A 19,459-nucleotide genomic window follows, 5' to 3' on the forward strand; every position below is an offset into this window, starting at 1 on the left:
TTTTCCATCCTTGGCATTGAGCGAAGGGGCATTTTCTTGGATTGACAGCATCTTTAAGGAAGTCAAAAGTTGGATAAAATACCACAAAGTTCATAGAATTGAGGCAAAAGAACTTTGACTAGGTACCTTATTGAAAGAACAAAGGACAAACAAACACTTTCTTATCACACTTTAGTGCATTTGCCATTCACCCATTGTTATAGAGATGCTCGCTGCAGTGCTGGCAACTCAAGTGCACAGGCCGCTGCAGAAGTCACTCACAGCGGGACGGGAACGCACAGGCCAACTAAGTTCCCCAGCTCTCCCTTTCCCTGCCTCTAGACTTGAGGTGGGAATTGGACCCCCCACGCAAGGTACACGAAACCGAGTCGCGGCATGCAATGCGATGACCTCCCAGCCCAGCATCTACCATCCACCAACGACATGATTAATGACTACGCCGTGAAAATACCCCCGAGCCCTCCATACCGAATGCGCAGCTGGTACCCGAGCCGACCGAGAGAAAAATCGTCATTCATTCATCGACGAGATTCCTCGTGATACGAGCCGACAACAGCTGGCGAGCCAAACCTAGTTGCCTCGAGCCTGCCCACCATGGATGCCCCCATCCCTAAGCTCGCGGAGCTCCTCCGCCACCCAGATGATCTCGAGAAGATCGCCGGCCTGAAGCAGGAGTTCTCTCGCAAGAAAACAGTCGTCGACTCCCAGCTCCGCAGCGGCCTGCGCGAGCAGCTCGAGACCACCCAGTCTGGCATGACGGGCTTGACAGATGGCCAGAAGACGGTGCAGCTGATCAAGGAGGAGATGATTAAGATCGACCGCCTATGTTCCGAGTCGCAGAACATGATTAAAGACTTCAACAGCATCAACCTCGTCTCCCAGGCCCACCGGAATTTCGGGGCTGTCGAGGCCATGCGCAAGAACCTCGAGACGTTTAACGAGCGGCTCGCCATTGTCGACCGCATGCTGGACGAGGACGAGGGGGATAAGGAGAACATGCCCAACCTGCTGCCTATTCACTACGAGTTGACGCAGCTGAGAAATATTCGAGACGATGCTATGGAACAGATACAGAGGGCGGAAGACCCGAGCCTGGAATCGACGCTCGAGGACTACTTCCAGAGGCTCGACACCATGATCGACTGGTTTGACGAGCACATTGGAATCCTAGCGCTGAATCTTATCAACTTGGTGGTTAACGACAACAATGGATTAGTGGTACGATTCGCCGTGGTTATCGAGGCTGAAGAGAAGAGTGACCAGAGGGTGCTAGCACTACAAGAGGCGCTCAAGGATCACAAGGAGATGGCAACACGCTTCCAGAGCATCACGGACGGCGCAAAGAAGGTGCGAGGGTACAAGGACAAGTTCACACAGGCCATCAAGATAAGTGTAGAGGGCCAGTTTAACGAAGCCAGAGGAGAATTCCTGGACGACCCTTCAGCGCTCGACAAGATCCTTAAGTGGTATTTCAACGACCTGAATGCCGTTAAGATGGGCATGACGCCGTTGATGCCCAAAAAGTGGAAGATCCTCAAGGCGTATGGCGATATATACCATCAGACGATGCACGACTTTCTCACCGGGATGATTGACGATCCAGACGCAGCTTCTGCCAATACGTTGGAGATCATCAACTACCCGGAAAAGTACTACAAGAAGATGAAGAAGCTCGGCTTCAAGCAGGAGGATCTCACACCCCACGTCATCGACTCGAGGGAGACGGAATTGGTCCGTGATTTCCGACAGCTCATCATCAAGTTCCTCGACGAATGGATCGAGCGCATCTTCAATGCGGAACAAAAGGACTTTGCAGAGCGCAACGTCGAAGGCTCCAACTTGGACCAAGACGAATACGGCTACTTCAGGTCCAGGAACCTCGTCGACATGTGGCGCATGATGCGCGAGCAGATTGACGCAGCGGCCAACTCGAAGCGCATCGACGTCATTGAGGGTGTCATTGACGCCATGTTCTTGAGATTACGCGGTAGACAGCAGTCGTGGCAGAAGATGCTCGAAGAGGAAGCTATCAGATTCGAGACGGGGAAGGTCCCAGAGCTTGAGGGATTCCAGCCCCTTCAAGATTGGCTCGTCGCCACAGCAAACGACCAGATTGCGTGCGTCGACGACAATGAAGAAGAGAACAGGTTCGGCTACCTCTCCAACTTTAAACAAAAGTTTGAGCCCCTCGTTTCGCCGGCGTACATGGAGCGGGCAGAGACAGAAGTCGAGCTGCTGCGCGACGGCTATATCGACTTCAGCACGTGGTGCATCACGAAATTTGTGCAGCTCATCTTCTCGGTCGACTTCAAGCTCGTCATGGCAGATTTCTTCACCCCCAAGTGGTACACGAGCACGGCCATGAAGCAGATGGTGGTGACGTTTGAGGAGTACGTGGGCGACTACCGCCAGGTGCTCCACCACTCTCTCGTCGATATCTTCACCGAGATCTTTTCGGACGAGCTCCTCGTGCGCTACCTCTCGTCGGTACGTAACAAGGGCGCAAAGTTTCGCCGGGCCGATCCAGTGCAGGACAAGCTCTTCAACGACATCTCGACGGCCTTTGAGTACTTTAGCGCCCTGCCGAATCCCGATGTCGGCAACTCGGTCAAGCAGACATGGCGCGTCACCGAGTACTTTCTGCAGCTCATCACGGTCGACAAGGACGCCATCCCCGATACGTTTGAGGCTTTCAAGACGGCGTACTGGGATCTGCAGGTCAACTGGGTGGAGGCGGTGCTGCGGTCACGCGACGACTTTGAGAGGAGCATGCTCAACGCCGTCAAGGCGAGAGCGGCGCAGATTGACGTTGTCAGGGGCCCCGAGACGATCATGGGCAAGGTCAAGTGATGGACGAGGGCGAAGACGGCGAGGACAAATCGAGCAAGAAGGGAGATCCGAAGTGGAGGTGTAAGGAAAGGCCGCCTTTTCCGGCATTGTTTATATATACACTGCAAGCTGCAGTCAAATAATGGTTTGCAAGTCTCCAAAAGGGGGCGACCGAACCCGAGTGATGAGGACAATGAGCACGCAAGGAATGTCGGAAGCCATCTGGAGGATGGCAGGTGGAAATGATGCTCTCTACCCACCAAGAGAATGTAAATATGGATGGTTACGTTCTGGACGTACTGTTTTTTTCTCTTGCCTTTCTTCCCATCATGAAGAGTGATGGATGAAATTTTAAGCTGGAGACATAGACACTCTGAGGAAGCACTTGGGCATTTTGTCTTTTGTTCACAGCTTTCAGAGTCAAGCAAGTTCCTTCAATGGAACAAACAATCAACAAGAAAGTAAACTAGCTGCACGAATATTCACAACCCGCAATAAGAAGAATGCAACTGTCCGAACTTCATGTACAGCATCCAAGAGGAGCATGCTCACACCCAAACAAGCAGTCTTGCAGCCATTCCTTGTCCAATCTTATTGGCTCTACTTGCGCAATCGGCGGATTACGCAGTGAGACAGTGAGCAGGGGAAAATCATATCAGAAAAGGGTTGTGACATTGCTATGCTAGTATTGAATCGACATGTACATCCTACATACACATTAATTGCCTGAGGCCCACCATAATCCAAGGGGAGAATCGAGCGGCCTGGCGTAACGAGGGTTGGGATTGAGGGGATTTCCGAATAACTTCCAAACACATTCAGGTATCTCCAGGCCAGGCGGGTAAAACAAGACGCTTGCAATCATGGGGGTTCACGCCCCTTTGCCTCCCATAAGGAAATAAAACTGCGTATCTGTTCTCTTCTCGATTGTGTTCTGCCATCTTCACGACTGGCTGGCGAGATAGTTGGCGGCCTGTTGACAGAGTTAGTCACATACGCAAGGAGTGATGCATGCAATCCTCAAAGGAACTCTCAATCCACTTACCCTTTCTAAGTTGTAGTCGTACTTTTCCAAGGCGAGAATGGAGTCCTCTCTCGAATAGCCCATGCTGGTGAGGTTCTTTAAGATCGGATCATCATGCTCGCCCGTGTGTGTCAGGGCTCTGCCAGGGGTTGGTCGAGTATCCTCTGCAGGAGGGGCAGGAGCAGGAGCACTTGTTGTCGGGTTTGCATTGGCGTCACTGGGTGAGTCGAGACTGGCGAAGATGGCATCCCAGTCCTGTGCATCCGGAGCCGCTGCTGGGCCCTTTGACGCCGCACCAGAGTTCCCACTAGCGGCCGGGTTTGGTGATACTGATCCAAAGTCGTAGCTGCTCTCTTGTCCAAACGCAGTAGATTCCGTCTTGGCTTGGCTGGGCGGCGGGCTGCTGTCGAAGACCGGGTTGAAATCATCCAAACCGGATCTAGAAATCGTCTGGAAGTCATCATCAGCAGAACCCTCTTTGGCATCTTCCAGACCTTCGAACTCGTCATCAAGATCGTCAAAGGAAGACTGAGCCTTGGGCTCCGGATGTTGCGCAATCGTGGGCACTGGGGCAACGCTAGCCTCCGATGTCTCGGGAATAGTAGGTGCTGCTGTAGCAGTAGTAGTAGCGTCGCGAATAGGCGTGGGGGAAACCGAGTCCTCAGTCGCAGGAGCAGCCGCAGCCACCGGAGCAGTCAGAGAAGTGGCATCCTTGAGCTCCGTTGGGGGCTCAGTCTTCTTCGCTTGAGGTGACGCCGGGGCGAAGTCATCATCAAAGCCGCCCCCCTCGCTGGCAGTGTCTGAATCGTCGTCATCGTCGTCGCGGTCAAGCTCGGAGATTGGTGGGAATTCAGAATCAAAAGCTGAGAAGGGTTTGGTTGTGTCAGCGCCGGATTTGTCAGACTTATTGTGCGCGCTGGTGAAGCTTGCAAATGCATCATCGAAATCAGCCTTGGCGTCGTTCGGGCCCATCGCAGCAAATGGGTCAGAATCCGCCGCAGTGCTGCCTGTCGCAGCTGCACCCGCAGCCGCACCCGCGGCTGCAGGTCCAGTGCTTGAGGGCTTCGCGTCAGCTTGAGCAGCTGGCTCTTGAAAGCTCGCAGTTGAAGTAGATGCCGTGCTCTGACCCGTGGCCGTTGGTTCCAGAGGGAAGGCTCCAGGCAGAGAGGCTGCCTGAGGAGTCTCAATCTCGCCCTCGGCTCGAGAAGCAGGCGGCGAGACAGCCCGAGAAGAGCTCAGAGACTCGTTTGCGTCGGCAAACGGCAGGAAGCTCGAACTGATCTGTCTAGACTGCGGGGGAGCAGGAGGCTCAGCTGCAAGAGTAGCTTGCCTGCTGATATTGGGAGGCGTGGAAACGGGAGGTGTCGAAAACGAGCCCAAGCTAGCGGTCGACGCACCTGTGTGTTGCGGGTTGAAAGAGGTAGCTGGCGGCGGGGTGCTAGCAGTGCCGACAGGGGGGAACGCTGGCCCAAAGACATCGTCAAAGGACTTATCACCACTCGAAGGCTTGGCAGGCGGCGGTGAAGTAAAAGTACCCATAATATCAGTGCTTCCCGTTCTCTTAAAGAAGGGATTATTTCCACTGGCAGTCGAGGGCGTTGGGCTGGCTACTTGAGCCGACGAGGCTACGGGAGAGCTTGTGTTCACCTGGCGAGATAACTCCTCGTTGCTCTTATGAAGATCAGTGATTTCACTCTGAAGCTTGTCACGCTCACCCTCGTTAGTTGTCAACTGCTTCTTGTTGATGGCAACAAGTCCCTTTTGCTGTCGCGCCTCGGACTTGAGCTTCTCGATCTGGGGCTTCAGCTGTGCGATTTCTGCATTGAGGTTGCGGATTTTCTCCTTCAGATTGGCGTTCTCTTGCTGGTCAGCTTGCAGTGCTGCATACACTTGCTGGTGCTGCGTCTGCAGGTCTCGGTAGGTGCCGTCCAATGTCATGCATTCGCCTTGTAGCTTCTTCGTCTCGTTTCTCGAGGTATTGAGCTGTACCTGCAGAGATTCGACATCTTTAGCCTCCTTCTCATACATGGTACGGAGTTGGGCGAGGCGGTGCTCAAAATTCTTCTTCTGGGAGTTGGCTTGATTCAGTTCATTCTGCGTTGTGGTGCGTTGGCCCTGAACTTCCTGCATTTGCTTGGACAGAGAGCCGACCTGGTTCGACAGATTTGCAAGCTCGGCCGTCTCGTTTGTCAACTTCTTGCTGACCTCAGGGTCGCCATCTCCCAAAAGATCTTCAGACGCCGAAGCAGCAGAGGGCCGACCAGAATTAGAATCTCCAGTGTTGTGAACTGTAAGTCCACGGCCGAAAGAGGATGAGGGCACGAATGGCTTGAACTGATTGCCGGTAGGCGATGGGCGGATAGGGGAAGAGGGTGCTAGGACAGCCGAGCCAGAGCCGAACGGATCGTTCGCATTCGAGCCACCGGTAGACAGAGCAACTTGCGCAGGAGCGGGTGCTGGCGGCGTATCGAGGCCGAACAAGTCATCAAGAGCAGACTTCGGGGCGGGTGCGGGAGCCGGAGCCGGAGCCTGGGCTTGGGGCGGAGGAGGAGGAGCATCAAAGGGAGATCCTGAGGTCTGAGGGCGAGCCTGCGTTCGGAGGCTAGGTGGGATGAGATTAGGTGGGAGTGATGCTGGAAGGGAAACAGTGCCATCGCGTCTCGTTCGCTGCTGACGGATCAAATACATGGCAACTGCAAAAGTGTCTCTGTTTAGACGCCCCTCAGAGTTGATATCTGCGAGATCCCAAATTTGGGCCAAAGCGTCCTCGGGGAGGTTCGATTGACTGAGGAAGGGAACGGCCTCCTCGCCGGTGATGAAGCCCTTCTGAGTCTTGTCCAAGTCGTTGTAAAGGACGTCGAAGCGCTGTTTGTCGTCAGGAGTGACTAGCCAGTCGCTAGGAGGAGCGCCAGTCGTCTGCGCGGTGATGGGCGGGCGACCAAGGGGACTGCCAGCACGATACTGGGCTGTGCCGCTGAGTTGTCGCGGAATTGCGGAGATAGGCCCAGTTGCAGTGGGTGATTGCCTGGGAGCGGGAGGTCCGCGTCGAGTTGCGGCCTCGTAGAGAGGTGCTGGGAGGATATTGGGCAAGCCCCTGAGAGCACCCGTCTTCATTGATGTGAGCAGATGCATAGCAATAACGAACTCGGTCAAGACCAATGCTCCGCGCTGTTCAGTGTCGGCCAATTGCCAGATTCTGCCCAGCACTTCAGTTGGTAGGCCTGATTTTTCAAAGATGGACTTGGCCGCGTCGCCGGGCAGGAGATTTCCGGCTTGCAGCGGCTGACGCTCGAACAATCCAGAGTATTGATTGACCTTCTCGGGTGTGAGAGGAGGAATTCTGATGGATCCGCCGCCAGTGCCTTGAGCTTGTAGAGCGGCAGCGGGCGGGTTTGTAGGAGACGCGAGACCTGCTGGAGGAGGCATGCCATCAAAACGCGGCAAAGGTCCTGGTTGGAGGGCTATCTCGGTCGTTGGCTCACGTCCAGCTTGGCAGTGACCGATGAGTCTCAGCACCAGCCCAAAGCCTGCTGGGGTCAAAAACCCCCGGTTCTCCTTGTCTGCAATCTGCCATATCTGCAGTTTTTGGCGTCAGCTATCGTCGTCGTTTTTTAGGTATTGGCACCGGGTTGTCTCCTTACCTCTCCCAGTACCCTTGAATCGAGTCGAGTCTTTTCAAAAAACTTGACAGCGGTCTCGCCAGTGACAACTCCCACGCTTTCGGTATCGGCTTGGCGGAACAGTTGGCCATAGAGACGTTTCTCTTCGGAGGTCAGGTTCAGGTTCGGCGCGGCTATGAGACACGATTGTCGTCAGTACGCTGACTCTTCTCTATCCGGGTCGGCGCGCAAGCGCTACAGGGAAATGCGCACTCACCAGCATCGACACCCTCGGCAGACATCTTGAGATATCAGGACTCCTTTCGGTAGGAGCTTCGAGTCTTGCGCGGCTTGAGGTGGCCCGGATTTGGGTAAATGGCGGGAAGGTTGATCGGTTGTCGTCAGTTTGGATGCGGCCTCCGGGGGGGTTGGGGGCTCAATCGACACTCCGGTTCTATCAACCGAGAAATAACACGTTAGAAACCATACACAGACACACTGACAAGGAAAGTTAGGAAGGGGTTAAAGTTACGTTGTTGCCAGATGCTGTGCCCGGTTCTGTTATCTCAGAGAGAGATGTAACAGGACGTATCTCGTGCTTGGACGTTGGTTCCTCCCAATGTAATTAGGTAGGAAAGGTAGCGAACAGCAGGAGGTCGACTGTGGACGGCTGGGACTGTTGGTCTCCGCTGGCAGGTCGTCAGGCTGGCTAAGGTAATTCGCAAGCCAAGCCACACGCTTAGGTACCTCTGCCTTGAAGAAGTACGTACTTTAGCTCCCGTCTGTGTCGACCTGCACCGATGCGCCCCATTTTAAAGCTCGGGCACACTTCCCACTGCACCACCATCCTCATTTGACACATACGAATCCTCCGCGCCGTGCTTCCGGTACCACTGCATCCCGTCTGCTTCCATCCCACCTTAGAGTACCTAGCGTTTCGAGGATGATAGTGATGATTTCAGCTCACATGCCTCCGGGAACAAGTCCTCCAACGGTGATGATGGATGTATGCTACGATGAAGATTCGCAGAACATCACATAATCATCGCACTAAGTGAAACGCGGTACAAGGGAAGGTACTGGAGGTATCCGGATTAAGGTAGGAATACGTAGCACGACACAATTCGAAGCTTTGAGGTGATTCATCCCCGTGGTATTAAAGTCGGCTATTCTTTTCTCACTCTAACAACTGAAGTAAACACGCCTTTGGCCCCGTAGGACGACAGCATCATTGCAAACATCCATGACACCAAAGCCTGCGCCCCATAAAGAATCGGGTTTGTTGCTGCGCAACTTGATCCGCATCCAATCACCAGGATATACACATCTTAGTACTCAGCCTCAAGACCCTCCTCACCCTCAAGGGAATCGGCAGCAACCTCCTCGTAATCGCGCTCCAGAGCAGCGAGATCCTCACGAGCCTCGGAGAACTCACCCTCCTCCATACCCTCACCAACATACCAGTGAACGAAGGCACGCTTGGAGTACATGAGATCGAACTTGGTTGACAGGGCGGACCAGGCCTCGGCAATGGCAGTGGTGTTGGAAAGCATGCACCTGAGATGACTGTCAGCGACATACATTCTTACTCTTGAACGATCATGGCAGAACTTACACAGCACGGCTGACCTTGGCGAGGTCACCGTTAGGCACCATCTGGGGAGCCTGGTAGCAAATACCAAGCTTGAAGCCAGTAGGGCACCAATCAACGAACTGGATGGTACGCTTGGTCTTAAGGGTGGCAACAGCGGCGTGGGCATCGTTGGGAACGACGTCACCGCGGTACAGCAAGCAAGTAGCCATGTACTTGCCGTGGCGGGGGTCACACTTGACCATCTGGTTGTTGGGCTCGAAGCAAGACATGGTCATCTCTTGGACAGAGTTGGCCTCGTGAGCGGCCTTGGCGGCCGAGATCATGGGCGCGTAGGCGACCAGAGGGAAGTGAATGCGAGGGTAGGGGACCAAGTTGGTCTGGAACTCGTTCAGATCGACGTTGAGGGAGCCGTCGAAGCGGAGGGAGGCGGTGATGGAGGAAACGACTGCGAGTCACTAGTCAGTATCCCACGTTTCTGGCGAGAAGCGTTCCATTGTTCTTGTCATTGTTAAACTTACCTTGCGCGATGAGACGGTTGAGGTTCTCGTAGTTAGGGCGCTCGAGACCCAGGTTGCGACGGCAGATGTCGTAAATGGCCTCGTTGTCGACCATGAAGGAGCAGTCAGAGTGCTCGAGGGTAGTGTGGGTAGTGAGGATAGAGTTGTACGGCTCAACGACAGAGGTGGCGGTCTGGGGGGCGGGGTAGACACAGAATTCGAGCTTGCTCTTCTTTCCGTAGTCGACAGAGAGCCGCTCCATGAGGAGAGCGCCGAAACCAGAGCCAGTGCCACCACCGAATGAGTGGAAGACGAGGAAGCCCTGAAGACCAACGCAGTTGTCGGCAACGCGGCGGACCTTGTCGAGAACCTGGTCGATGAGCTCCTTGCCAACGGTGTAGTGGCCACGAGCGTAGTTGTTGGAGGCGTCCTCCTTGCCAGTGATCATGTGCTCGGGGTGGAAGAGACCGCGGTAGGGACCAGTGCGGACCTCGTCGACGACATTGGGCTCAAGATCGCAGTAGATAGCACGGGGGACGTACTTGCCCTGGCCTAGACATATCCCGTTTGATCAGTACAGTACTCGGTAAATGATTCGGAGGTCTATCAGGTCAATATCGTACCAGTCTCGGAGAAGAAAGTGCTGAAGCCATGGTCGGGGTCGGCCGCCTTACGCTCCTCGGTCAAGTATCCATCGGGCTGGTGGGAGTTGCACGTTAGCATCCTGAAAGGAATGAAAACAAGACGTAATGGAAGCTTACCTGGATACCGTGCTCGAGGCAGTAAAGCTATAGGACGTTGACGATTAGTTTGTTTCCTTGGAGTTGGCGGTGCCAGATTTGTTGTCTTGGAGTTTCGCTTTGGCAAGTCGTTTTCAACAGTCGACTCGGCGATATGGGGATATCGAACAAACACGAGAAACATACCTCCCAGCAGGAGTTGGCGATCTGGCAACCGGCCTGACCGACTAAAGGAACAAGTTAGCAAGTGTTCAAAGACAAAAGACCAAACAGCCGTTGTGGTATGCGATTGCCGCATGCGCATCTGGTAGCTGGGGGTGAGGATGCGGTGAAGGCGGACGCGTGGGGTCGGGGGATCAAAACAAAAGTCGGATCTGCTTACCGTTGATGCTGATGACCTCACGCATATTGGCGGCAAGTTGTATGAGGGTATAGACAAGCGACTGAAAGAGGAGAGCAAAGAAGCAGGACTCGAGGAGGTGAGGAGCAAGCAAAAAATGTCGTCTTTGCAGCTATCACGAGAAGATGTCGGACAGGAGGTTGAAAAGGTTAGGTTAGGCCTGGCAAGTGCAAGGGGAAGGAATAATAGGTGCTGGGCTCGTGCTTGTGGTCTTTTCGGTGGTGCAGTGGACTGCCAACTGATGGTGCTTGCTGGCAGGACCGGGGCGCGGAGACCTTGGGACGTAAGGTGAGGTGGGACGTGGGACGTGGGACCGGGTTCCTCAGGTGGTCGAAAAATCGGGGTGGGGTAGGAAATTTGGTGCGCCAGGGGCCGTGCAGCGAGTCCAGCGAAGTTTTGTTGATATGAACGGGCCAAAAGTGGTAAGCGCGTCTGCCCACGGTCTGTTGTCGTTGGCGATTCCGTCCAATGGCAGGAGCGCACGACGGGAGGCACCGGGGATGTCTTATTGGCCCCCTGGATGGGGGACTCGGCAGGTACAGGACAGCCTTGGGTACGTATCTCGGAACCTGGCACGCTGGGAAACATTGGAGAAATCGCTCTGCGGGCTAATCTGCCATTGGCAGGCAAGGTTCACCGCACTTCGCTGCTTGCCTACTAGGAAAGTTGCCTTAGGTACCTCCTTACCTTAAGGTAAGCATCTCAGGTCCCTGCTGTCGTTCCTCGTCTAGAGTGACAGCTCGCGTAGTGCAGGAGGTCAAGGAACTCCCGCAACCCTTTCCACCATGAAAACAGTGTAAATTTAGCATGCATTTACTAACACATAGTATAATACGAGAAACGTTCAAGCCGGATTGATCCAATCTTTCTTTCCCAAGACGTGTTCCACGACGGTTAGAAATGGAGACACCAGCCAGGCCTTCCTGCATTCATGTATGGATACCTAAGCTCTTGGGCAACTAAAGATCGAATCGTTGAAGAAACAGTCTCGAGACGTCCATCCTGCGAAACACAGAATTGATGTATCTGCAGACGAGAGTATAGGCTAGATGAGGATATTCTTCTGCTGTTTGGCTCTGAGATGACCTTTCAACAGCCTTCAAGTCTCAGATGCAAGCTCAGGCAGACAACGGCCGTTGGCTGAACCCTAAACACAAGAGTCCCCTTCCTCCGGAGCCCGTATCCGTACCCAAGGGAAAGTGAATTAGTAAGGCGGGTTCCGCATCTCACCAGGCTCCAGGAATCCTCAATCGCCGAGTGGACACAGGACCCATCGGCGAACCGTGGTGGCGGTAATAAAGCAGCAGCCTACCGTTGTGTCAAAATGGAATTCGATAAAGACGTTTATTGTTTCATGTGGAGGGAAAGTAGAAGCCTAAGATCTAAGACAGGAGAAGGCAGAAGAGAGAAGGGGAAGGGGGGGGGGGGCAAAGCCACCTTGAGAGAAGATTGCTAGCAGCCTGCAAAGCAATGGTTAGGTAGGGTTGAAGAATGGCAGACCAATCCTCTCAAATGTCCCAGTCCAGATCGAAACGTGCCAGTCCCGTCATCCTCCACTCCACCCCTGTCTCACACTCGGCTCGCCGAGTAATCCCTACCTATCAAACAGCTTCACTCAACTACATCGCTGATCACCATATTGTTCACCACCACCGCACCTCATCACAACAAAAGTAGTCCAGGCAGCCGATTAACTCCTCAAGGCTTCCGAATATCTTACAACCGGAACTTGCTGCCTCGTCGATACCTAGCCAACAGACAACTATGCGGCTAGCCTTCGCCGTTAGCCTCGCCCTGGCCTGCTGCCTCAATGTTGTTCGGGCCAATACCGAAAAGGTTATCTTTCTCGGGCCCGAGACGGTCAATGTTCCAGTCACTCCACCAACAATTCAAGACCTTCGTTTAGACGTCCTCACGCCCGATGATTGGTCCAAACGGGTTCAACTGCCAGCGTCATTTCCAACCTCGGAGTCTCCTCTGGGCACGACGTCCTGGCTGCTGCTCCCCAACTTGACCCAAGGTCAGCGCTATGAACTTCGAGTTTGTTGGTCGGCCACGGTACGTTGTTTGGTGAACCCATTTATTATCTGGCATTGAAGTCTTATTATATACAGCAACCCACTGCTTTCACGCTCGATGTCTTTGAGCTGCCCGTCGTGTGGGATACTCCGGAGCTCATCTCATCATTGGCAACTTACGCATTCTCGCGTCAGTCTAATCAGGACGATGTCGGCGCGCACCAAGCCTTGCAAAGCAGAGGACGGGAGCACCAGAGTTCGTTGCTGTTTCTTCGGGTTTCGGCCTCGGCGGACTATTTCACAGACAATGACACACTCATGGCCAAAGTCGAGCCCGTCAGCGTTGACCTGATCCTCGACCCGTTCTTGTTTAATGTTTTGCCACGATCCTTGGTGCCTACCGTCGCTTACATCGTACTCGTGGCGCTTTCAGCTTGGTTCCTATCTAAACGCATTCTCGCTTGGATTCAACCGGTGCTCGCCAATGAAGGCCGGTCCACGGAAAAGAAGAAGAGACTCTGAGCACGTAATTAATGCAACGCGTCGCCTTCTCCATGCATTCATCTCTTGCTCAAAACGAAAGGACCTCTAACGACAGGAATTCCATTGGGTACCAAAAGCCCTCGCGTCTCGCTTCAAATAATATCCAAGGCTCGTCGCACATCTCCCATCGTCAAGCAGTAAGATTTGCAAAGGAGGGGATAAAGACCGCTTTACTTGCCAAATTGGCATCCCCCCCTGCGTCATTCATACGCATATCTTACGAGGGAAAACGAACGGCTAGGTGCAATAATCCATGAGTACTGTTGGCGTCGAAAGCCACACCAAGTCTCACTCAGCTACGGGAGCACTCTTTGAATATATGCCTTTTCATAGACATCTAGTAATGGTTGCCATAGCTGGGTTGTTGAGAAGGCTGGCCGCCGTACGAAGGTTGGCTGGGATAGCCCCCTCCAGTCTGAGGACCCTGTGGACCGTTGCTATAGGTGGCAGGGTTATATCCTCCGTATTGTTGTTGCTGCTGGTTGTGCTGCTGGTTGTGCTGCTGGTTGTGCTGCTGGTTTGGCTGGGCACCGTAGCTGGGCTGCTGACCATACGAAGGGGCACCACTGGAGGGGGGAGGTGGGTAGGACTGGGCGTGGGATTGTTGAGACGGCGCGCCGTAGGAGTTGTTGTGATGAGGTTGGCCTTGGTTTGGCGGAGGGGGGTACTGATTAGGAGGTGGAGCATATGATTGCTGCGAATGGTTCTGGCCCTGGTTCGGCGCGGGAGAGTGGTATGAACCTCCCACTGGAGTAGATGAATGCTGGTTATGCGAAGACGAACCAGGTGGCTGGTAAGAAGTGGGAGGAGCCTGGCCGGTGTAGCCTCCGCCTCCGCCGCCTCCAGAGGCATTGTTGGAGTATCCGAAATCATTGTTTCCCTAGATGCTCAAGTCAGTCATGCGCCTGGCAACCGATTGTGTACTTGACGTACGCCGTGACTCTGTTTGTTTCCGCCAAACATGGTGGCAACACCACCCATCAGAGATCCAGCCAGACCACCTTGTTGTTGATGACCCGAGGACTGGCCGCCATGGTAATTTTGCGACTGGCCCTGCTGAGACTGCTTTCCGCTCGAGAGCAGGCTCGAAGCTAGAGAGCTACCAATCTTGCCCAGTGAACTCTTGCCGCCCCCGCTGCTACTCCCGTGACTGTTACCGTGCCCACCGATACCGTTCATCAATTGACTGGCAATGCCACCGAAGGGGCTTGAGCTGCTCTGGTTGCCGGAAGAGGAGCCGTGATTCGAGTTCTTGCCGCTGCCAAGAAGCGCATTCATGGCCATGCTCTGGGAGGGGGCACAAGTCAGTAATGGTAATGGAATGCAAAGCAGGAACAAAGCAGCGTGCGGGAAACGGGCGGGTAGAATATAGGGAGAGGGAGAAAAGGTCGTATGAAACGTACGCCGAGTCCGCGATCGCCTGTCTGGCCGTCGATGCCCCTCGTACTGGTGGTGTCGGGAGGCATGGAGGGGTTGACGGGTTCGAGGGTGCCATCGGCGTGCTTCACCGTCTGGCTGCCGTCAGGATGGGTGATGACCTCGGGTTGAGGAACACCATAGGGGTGCTCGGAAGGTTGAGCAGGTGTCGCGCCGGTGGGCGCGGCATCAGTAGGGGTTTCCCATTGCGAGACACCCGTGGAAAGCTGCACGAAGTAGTACTTCTTGCTCGCACCATCCCACTGGGCAATCCAACCAGCAGGAAGATGGGGCGGGGCATACGTGGGGCCTTCAGCGCCCGGTGAGGTTGGCCCTGCCATAGAGGAGAGTACAGAGGTCGACGTCGAGTCGGTATGAGGCGCAAAAGAGAGGCCAGAGGGCGGCGGGTATGATGCTACGGCTGGAGGGGATCGCCAACAGCGGACGTGTGGTGTGGACAGAGACGAAAAGTGGCGGGGAAAGACGACGGTGCGGTAAGGTATTGATGAATCCAAGGTAGGTAAGTCAAGGTCTGGATGGATACTGTACGTCTGCGGTTAGGTGGTGGGCGTATCGGCACTAACACAGGTAGGTGGGTGGCCCCAGTGTACAGGCAGTGCAGACAGACTGGATCACAGCCCAGAGGGCAACCCGGGTTTAGGAGCCCAGGGTTTTATAAGGTAAAGTTCTGTTGCCAGAAGGGACAGAAGGGGGGGTCCATCCATTCATTGGTGCTGCGCTCTGACTGACTACCTCTTTACCCATTTCCCACAAAGAAGCCCGGGCGATATATTCAGCCACCACATGGACTGACACAGGCACAGACAAGACTCGAGTTTGTCGTGAGAGGGCAAGAGCACGACAGCTGCTTCAGGGCTTGCTTGGCCAGGGTAGATGACTACCTCATCTCAACGGAAGGTGGGTAATAACATGCCTTTGGTAACTGGTTTGCGGTTAACACTGAGGGGTTATGGTAATGATAACCCGGAAGATGTCGAAGATGACGGCAAGGAAGTTATCCCTATCTAGGGTAAGGTTCCTCACGGTTAGTACTAAAGACACCTTACCTACCGTCAAATCTGAATAGACTTCTTTCCATCTTCAGTGTCATTTGCAACAAGGTAGCCAAGAACTAGACATGACCAGCATTGGGCGGCGAAAGGGCACTGCCAGAAGTTGGACAGTTAGAACTGAAATGAACCTAACTGCCCAGGTCCGCTCTGGTTAGGTACTTGGGTTGGGCGCTGGTGGAGTCGGGTTTGGCTGGGGCGTGGCAAAGCGACTGCGATTGCGACCGTCTGTGACGGGGCACCTCAGGTTCTAGATTCCTTTCCGTATCTTCCATACCTAATGATATCAGGGTTTACAATGGACGTGGAAAGAGCCCAAGGGACACAGCAAATGATTTACAGCCTACCTGACAAGATACTGCTGGATTGCGCTTTGCTGATGGCCAGACACAGCCTCAGCAGAGTTGCTGAACGTTGATGCTTAGGCTTCCTTCGTCCTGGATGTATCCGACCAAGCCACAGTCCACGCATCTGTGGTGAGATGTTAAGGTACCGAGGTGGGCGGCCTCTGAAGCTTGGTTCTCGACGCAGCTGCCCACCTAAATTAGCCCGGGCAGTTCGAGTCCAGGCTAGGCCAGGTCTGTAATTTCAGCCCACCAGCCACATGTGGCCTCTACTGAGAGTGGCTGGAGGGCCGTCCATCACAGACCGAAGAAATCCCGGCCGTCAACATCATATGTATGGAACTTGACTCTACGGAGACTCGGAGCACCTTTTCTATTATCAAGGACGAATCAGATACAATGGCGGACTATCTGTGGCGACAGAAATTGAAACCTGGAGAGAGTTCCCGCTCAGTCAAGAAACAATAAATGCAGGTCTGCAAATACTCACGAAAAACAACTTTGGTGGCTACGATGTGGGCAAGCGGGGACTCATTGCCTGTGTCCTCGATGGTTACTGAAGATGTAGGCGTTGGAATAAGGAAACGATGCAGCAGCACGACGTAAGTACGTCGAACTCACAGTGTCAATGCATCGTCGCTCGTCGACTAAGGCGTCGTCCAAATCATCCAGCACCGCCAACTCGAAAGCTCTCGGGGATCATCGTCCCTGCATCATATTCGCCAAAAAGGCTTGGTGGGGAGTCGGATGAGATCTCAATGTCCACGTCCTTCCAGGCGCGGGGAAGTGTCGTCCATATGCTTTCGATATGCACAAAGAGGGCAGTCTACTGCCCCGGCGTCATCTACGATATAATTACTTGCCAAGGCTTTACCAATCCCTCGTCTCCGGTCGTTACCAACATCTCTTCGCTCCCCTTCCTCTGCGAACCTGCGTCATATCGTTTGCACCATGTAATGTGGTTGATCTCGTACGGGCCGTGGGCGTTGGGCACCTCTGCCGCAACGCGCCACTTGCTTGATCCCACAGGCACATCATCTGGCTTTCCACCCTCGATGCCTTCATCTGTCTCCATCGGTACGACATCCCTGGCATCATTTGCCTTGCCTTCCTCGCTCTCGCCCTCCTGGTACACCACGATGGTGCTGTCGCTCCCCGTACTGGCCACCAGTCCCGTCGTCGCGCTCCAAGTCGCCGAGTAAATATCGCGCGTGTGTGTCTTGGGCAGAATCGCCGTGCACACCCATTCTTCGCGCAACGATCTCCGCATGGTATTGGGAATGCCTCCCAGCCCACCGCCGAAGCCTCCACGGCCACCCGCCTCGTTCTCCTCGTCCTCAACTTGCAGCGTCCATATCCGTAATGTTTGGTCGGCCGAGTAGCTGAGCAATCTTGGGAAGGCGCCGTCTTCTCTCGGTTTCTCCTCCCATTGCACACCCCATACGGTGCCCTCGTGGCCCTCCAGCACCGACACGCAGACCCATTCACCGTCACCATCTTCGCGCCATATGCGCACAGTGTTATCGTAGCTGCTGCTTGCGAGGACGTCGGCGCTGTATCTCCTCCGCGAGTTACGTCCCGGCACGTCAGGGCACCACGCGATACCCTTCATATCACCGTTGTGCTCATTCAGCACGGCGACCGTCTCCCACTCGTCATCCCCCTCGGTGGCGCCCACATCCTCCCATATCCATACCGTTTGGTCTCTACTGCACGTGGCGAGATATGCGCCGGACGGCGCAAAGGATACGCCCTTGATCTCTGAGTCGTGGCCCTCGAGTACGAGAGTAAACTCCCAGTCCTTCTCGCCATCGCTATCCGCATCGTCGAGGGAGCGGCGCGCCGCCTTGCTCAGGTCGATTTCGAGAGGTTCTTCGGCGTTGGCGCCGTCGCCGGAAAATGGGAGTTCGCCGTCCCAGCGCCAGAGTCCGGCGGTGGAATCAAAACTACCGGTGACGAGGCACAGCTGGTGAGGAGAGAGGTTGGGTTTCCAAGCTACTGAACGGATGGAGCGAGTGTGGCCACCGGTCAGGGTGCTGTGGGAGGAAAGAGACGCAAGCGAGAATATCTTGACTGATTTGGAATACGCCGTCGCAATGAGCGGCAGCGTGGGGTGAGGTACAGAGCACCAGGCACGCTCGTAGAGATCGGGTGTGAAGGGCGTGAGAGGGAGGACCTGGACCGCCGTTTTCGGCGCCTCTACCGACGGACTCATTTCGAGGGCGGGGTTGTTGTGAGAGGAAAGTCTTGATGGTGGTTGAAAAGTATGCGCTTCAAATGCAATTCGTAGATGGAAAGACTGTTGGATTTCGAAAGATAGTGTCAGGATCTTGTGATAGGCCGGCACATTGAGATACCACCTATCTGGAGGTGCAATTGCTCGGTAGCGGGCCGTTGAGTATGGGCAAATTACAAGAGTCAAATGTTATGGTGCACGATTATCAACCAATATCAGTAGAGAGATATGGCCCTGATGCTGAGTGATGCAATCAATACCCCTCCACACCCCCGGCGGATTTTTTCACAGTGGACGGCGGGCAGGGAGTGACTGGGTGTAGTGTGCCCCGCGTTGGACAAGCCCGCCCAGGCGACAGAGGTTCGGGCAATCGTTGTTCCTACCAGGCACTGGACCTCATAGCCCCGCCGCTTCCTGTCCCGCCTCCACTACGGATTCATACTGTGTGACAGGAAGTAGGTGCTCCGTCCGTACCCTAGGTACCTACCTCCTAAATGTGGTAAGGTAAGAATGGAAACCGAACGCCCCCACTGTCTGCGGACCCGGCCTTCGGACCCATCTGTCGGACCCACGTGCGCGCATCCCGGGACGTTTCCGTCATTCCATTGTGGCCCTCTGTCGCTTTGTAACTCTGGGGATGGAATTAAGTCCGCTGATAGCTCCATGATCAATTTGTCGCCGAACTCCTCACAGCAGTCACTCTGATTGACACTCTCAGCGCTTCCAAGCCAAGGTAGCTTAGACATTAGGTACTGACCCGAAGCTCGCTGCTTCATCGGACCCAACCAATCTCAATGGCTTTGTTGTAGGACCAGGGGCGGTCTCAGACCGATAACACTGAGACCAGTAGCACACAGAGAACGAGTAGATGAGCCATGTCAGGCAAGCAGTCCGATTATCATTGGCCATTCTTCCTTCTGCAGGGCAGCGAATGAGTCCCACATGTCAAGACAGGTGAGAAATAAGCTTCTGCACATCCTGCAACTAGAATCTCAAGGTTCCCACTGTGGTCAAGCAGCGATACTGACTTCGAAACACCTTTTGGAGATGATCAATAAGCCTAGATTCTGCTGTCTGGCTGCATCCTTCTCTGGTCTATTGTAGAAGAAAAGGAGAGACCAGAGGGGATATCCAGCTTTATGGAAGCCT

At 54.4% G+C, this 19,459-nt stretch overlaps 6 protein-coding genes across 6 annotated transcripts; 2 read left to right on the forward strand and 4 right to left on the reverse strand.

The window, feature by feature from the left end:
• Positions 1–322: 322 nt before the first annotated feature.
• On the forward strand, positions 323–3,349 carry BDZ83DRAFT_625230 (exocyst complex component Sec6). Its single transcript, XM_060508486.1, has one exon. It carries the CDS (start codon positions 595–597, stop codon positions 2,848–2,850), a length of 2,256 nt encoding a protein of 751 aa, XP_060363867.1. The 5' UTR covers positions 323–594; the 3' UTR covers positions 2,851–3,349.
• BDZ83DRAFT_625232 (UBA/TS-N domain-containing protein) lies at positions 3,350–8,007 on the reverse strand. Its single transcript, XM_060508487.1, has 4 exons — positions 7,730–8,007; positions 7,495–7,646; positions 3,875–7,429; positions 3,350–3,802 (listed from the first exon to the last, which is right to left on the reverse strand). The coding sequence occupies exons 1-4, from the start codon at positions 7,752–7,754 to the stop codon at positions 3,773–3,775; spliced, it is 3,762 nt and encodes a 1,253-aa protein (XP_060363868.1). The 5' UTR covers positions 7,755–8,007; the 3' UTR covers positions 3,350–3,772.
• Positions 8,008–8,289: 282 nt separating this feature from the next.
• Positions 8,290–11,026, reverse strand: BDZ83DRAFT_701509 (tubulin alpha-B chain). The gene is made up of 7 exons (XM_060511443.1): positions 10,666–11,026; positions 10,470–10,510; positions 10,305–10,331; positions 10,167–10,242; positions 9,565–10,095; positions 9,068–9,491; positions 8,290–9,009 (listed from the first exon to the last, which is right to left on the reverse strand). The coding sequence occupies exons 1-7, from the start codon at positions 10,688–10,690 to the stop codon at positions 8,781–8,783; spliced, it is 1,353 nt and encodes a 450-aa protein (XP_060363869.1). The 5' UTR covers positions 10,691–11,026; the 3' UTR covers positions 8,290–8,780.
• Positions 11,027–12,447: 1,421 nt separating this feature from the next.
• BDZ83DRAFT_720400 (uncharacterized protein) lies at positions 12,448–13,223 on the forward strand (the record flags this gene model as incomplete). The annotated part of the gene is made up of 2 exons (XM_060512268.1): positions 12,448–12,741; positions 12,798–13,223. 2 exons carry the CDS (start codon positions 12,448–12,450, stop codon positions 13,221–13,223), a joined length of 720 nt encoding a protein of 239 aa, XP_060363870.1.
• Positions 13,224–13,536: 313 nt separating this feature from the next.
• On the reverse strand, positions 13,537–15,098 carry BDZ83DRAFT_381377 (uncharacterized protein). Its single transcript, XM_060502710.1, has 4 exons — positions 14,648–15,098; positions 14,178–14,531; positions 13,790–14,124; positions 13,537–13,722 (listed from the first exon to the last, which is right to left on the reverse strand). Exons 1-4 carry the CDS (start codon positions 14,999–15,001, stop codon positions 13,572–13,574), a joined length of 1,194 nt encoding a protein of 397 aa, XP_060363871.1. The 5' UTR covers positions 15,002–15,098; the 3' UTR covers positions 13,537–13,571.
• A 1,820-nt stretch (positions 15,099–16,918) lies between these two features.
• BDZ83DRAFT_720402 (WD domain-containing protein) lies at positions 16,919–18,289 on the reverse strand (the record flags this gene model as incomplete). The annotated part of the gene is made up of 1 exon (XM_060512269.1): positions 16,919–18,289. One exon carries the CDS (start codon positions 18,287–18,289, stop codon positions 16,919–16,921), a length of 1,371 nt encoding a protein of 456 aa, XP_060363872.1.
• Positions 18,290–19,459: the final 1,170 nt, after the last annotated feature.

The sequence above is a fragment of the Colletotrichum acutatum genome (genome assembly GCF_030867785.1).
Source record: "Colletotrichum acutatum strain CBS 112980 chromosome Unknown BDZ83scaffold_60, whole genome shotgun sequence".
NCBI classification, from domain to species: Eukaryota; Fungi; Ascomycota; class Sordariomycetes; order Glomerellales; family Glomerellaceae; genus Colletotrichum; species Colletotrichum acutatum.

What these genes read in the sequence shown, in the direction of transcription:
- BDZ83DRAFT_625230 (XM_060508486.1), top strand. Translation starts at nt 595, where the DNA reads ATGGATGCCCCCATCCCTAAGCTCGCGGAGCTCCTCCGCCACCCAGAT.
- BDZ83DRAFT_625232 (XM_060508487.1), bottom strand. Translation starts at nt 7,754, where the DNA reads ATGTCTGCCGAGGGTGTCGATGCTG. An exon ending in TGCCGAGGGTGTCGATGCTG is followed by an intron (nt 7,647 to 7,729) that starts GTGAGTGCGCAT and finishes CGTGTCTCATAG; the next exon opens with CCGCGCCGAACCTGAACCTG. An exon ending in ATTCAAGGGTACTGGGAGAG is followed by an intron (nt 7,430 to 7,494) that starts GTAAGGAGACAA and finishes CAAAAACTGCAG; the next exon opens with ATATGGCAGATTGCAGACAA.
- BDZ83DRAFT_701509 (XM_060511443.1), bottom strand. Translation starts at nt 10,690, where the DNA reads ATGCGTGAGGTCATCAGCATCAACG. An exon ending in TCGCCAACTCCTGCTGGGAG is followed by an intron (nt 10,332 to 10,469) that starts GTATGTTTCTCG and finishes AACGTCCTATAG; the next exon opens with CTTTACTGCCTCGAGCACGG. An exon ending in GCCTCGAGCACGGTATCCAG is followed by an intron (nt 10,243 to 10,304) that starts GTAAGCTTCCAT and finishes AACTCCCACCAG; the next exon opens with CCCGATGGATACTTGACCGA.
- BDZ83DRAFT_381377 (XM_060502710.1), bottom strand. Translation starts at nt 15,001, where the DNA reads ATGGCAGGGCCAACCTCACCGGGCGCTGAAGGCCCCACGTATGCCCCG. An exon ending in CAGGCGATCGCGGACTCGGC is followed by an intron (nt 14,532 to 14,647) that starts GTACGTTTCATA and finishes GCCCCCTCCCAG; the next exon opens with AGCATGGCCATGAATGCGCT. An exon ending in GAAACAAACAGAGTCACGGC is followed by an intron (nt 14,125 to 14,177) that starts GTACGTCAAGTA and finishes TTGAGCATCTAG; the next exon opens with GGAAACAATGATTTCGGATA.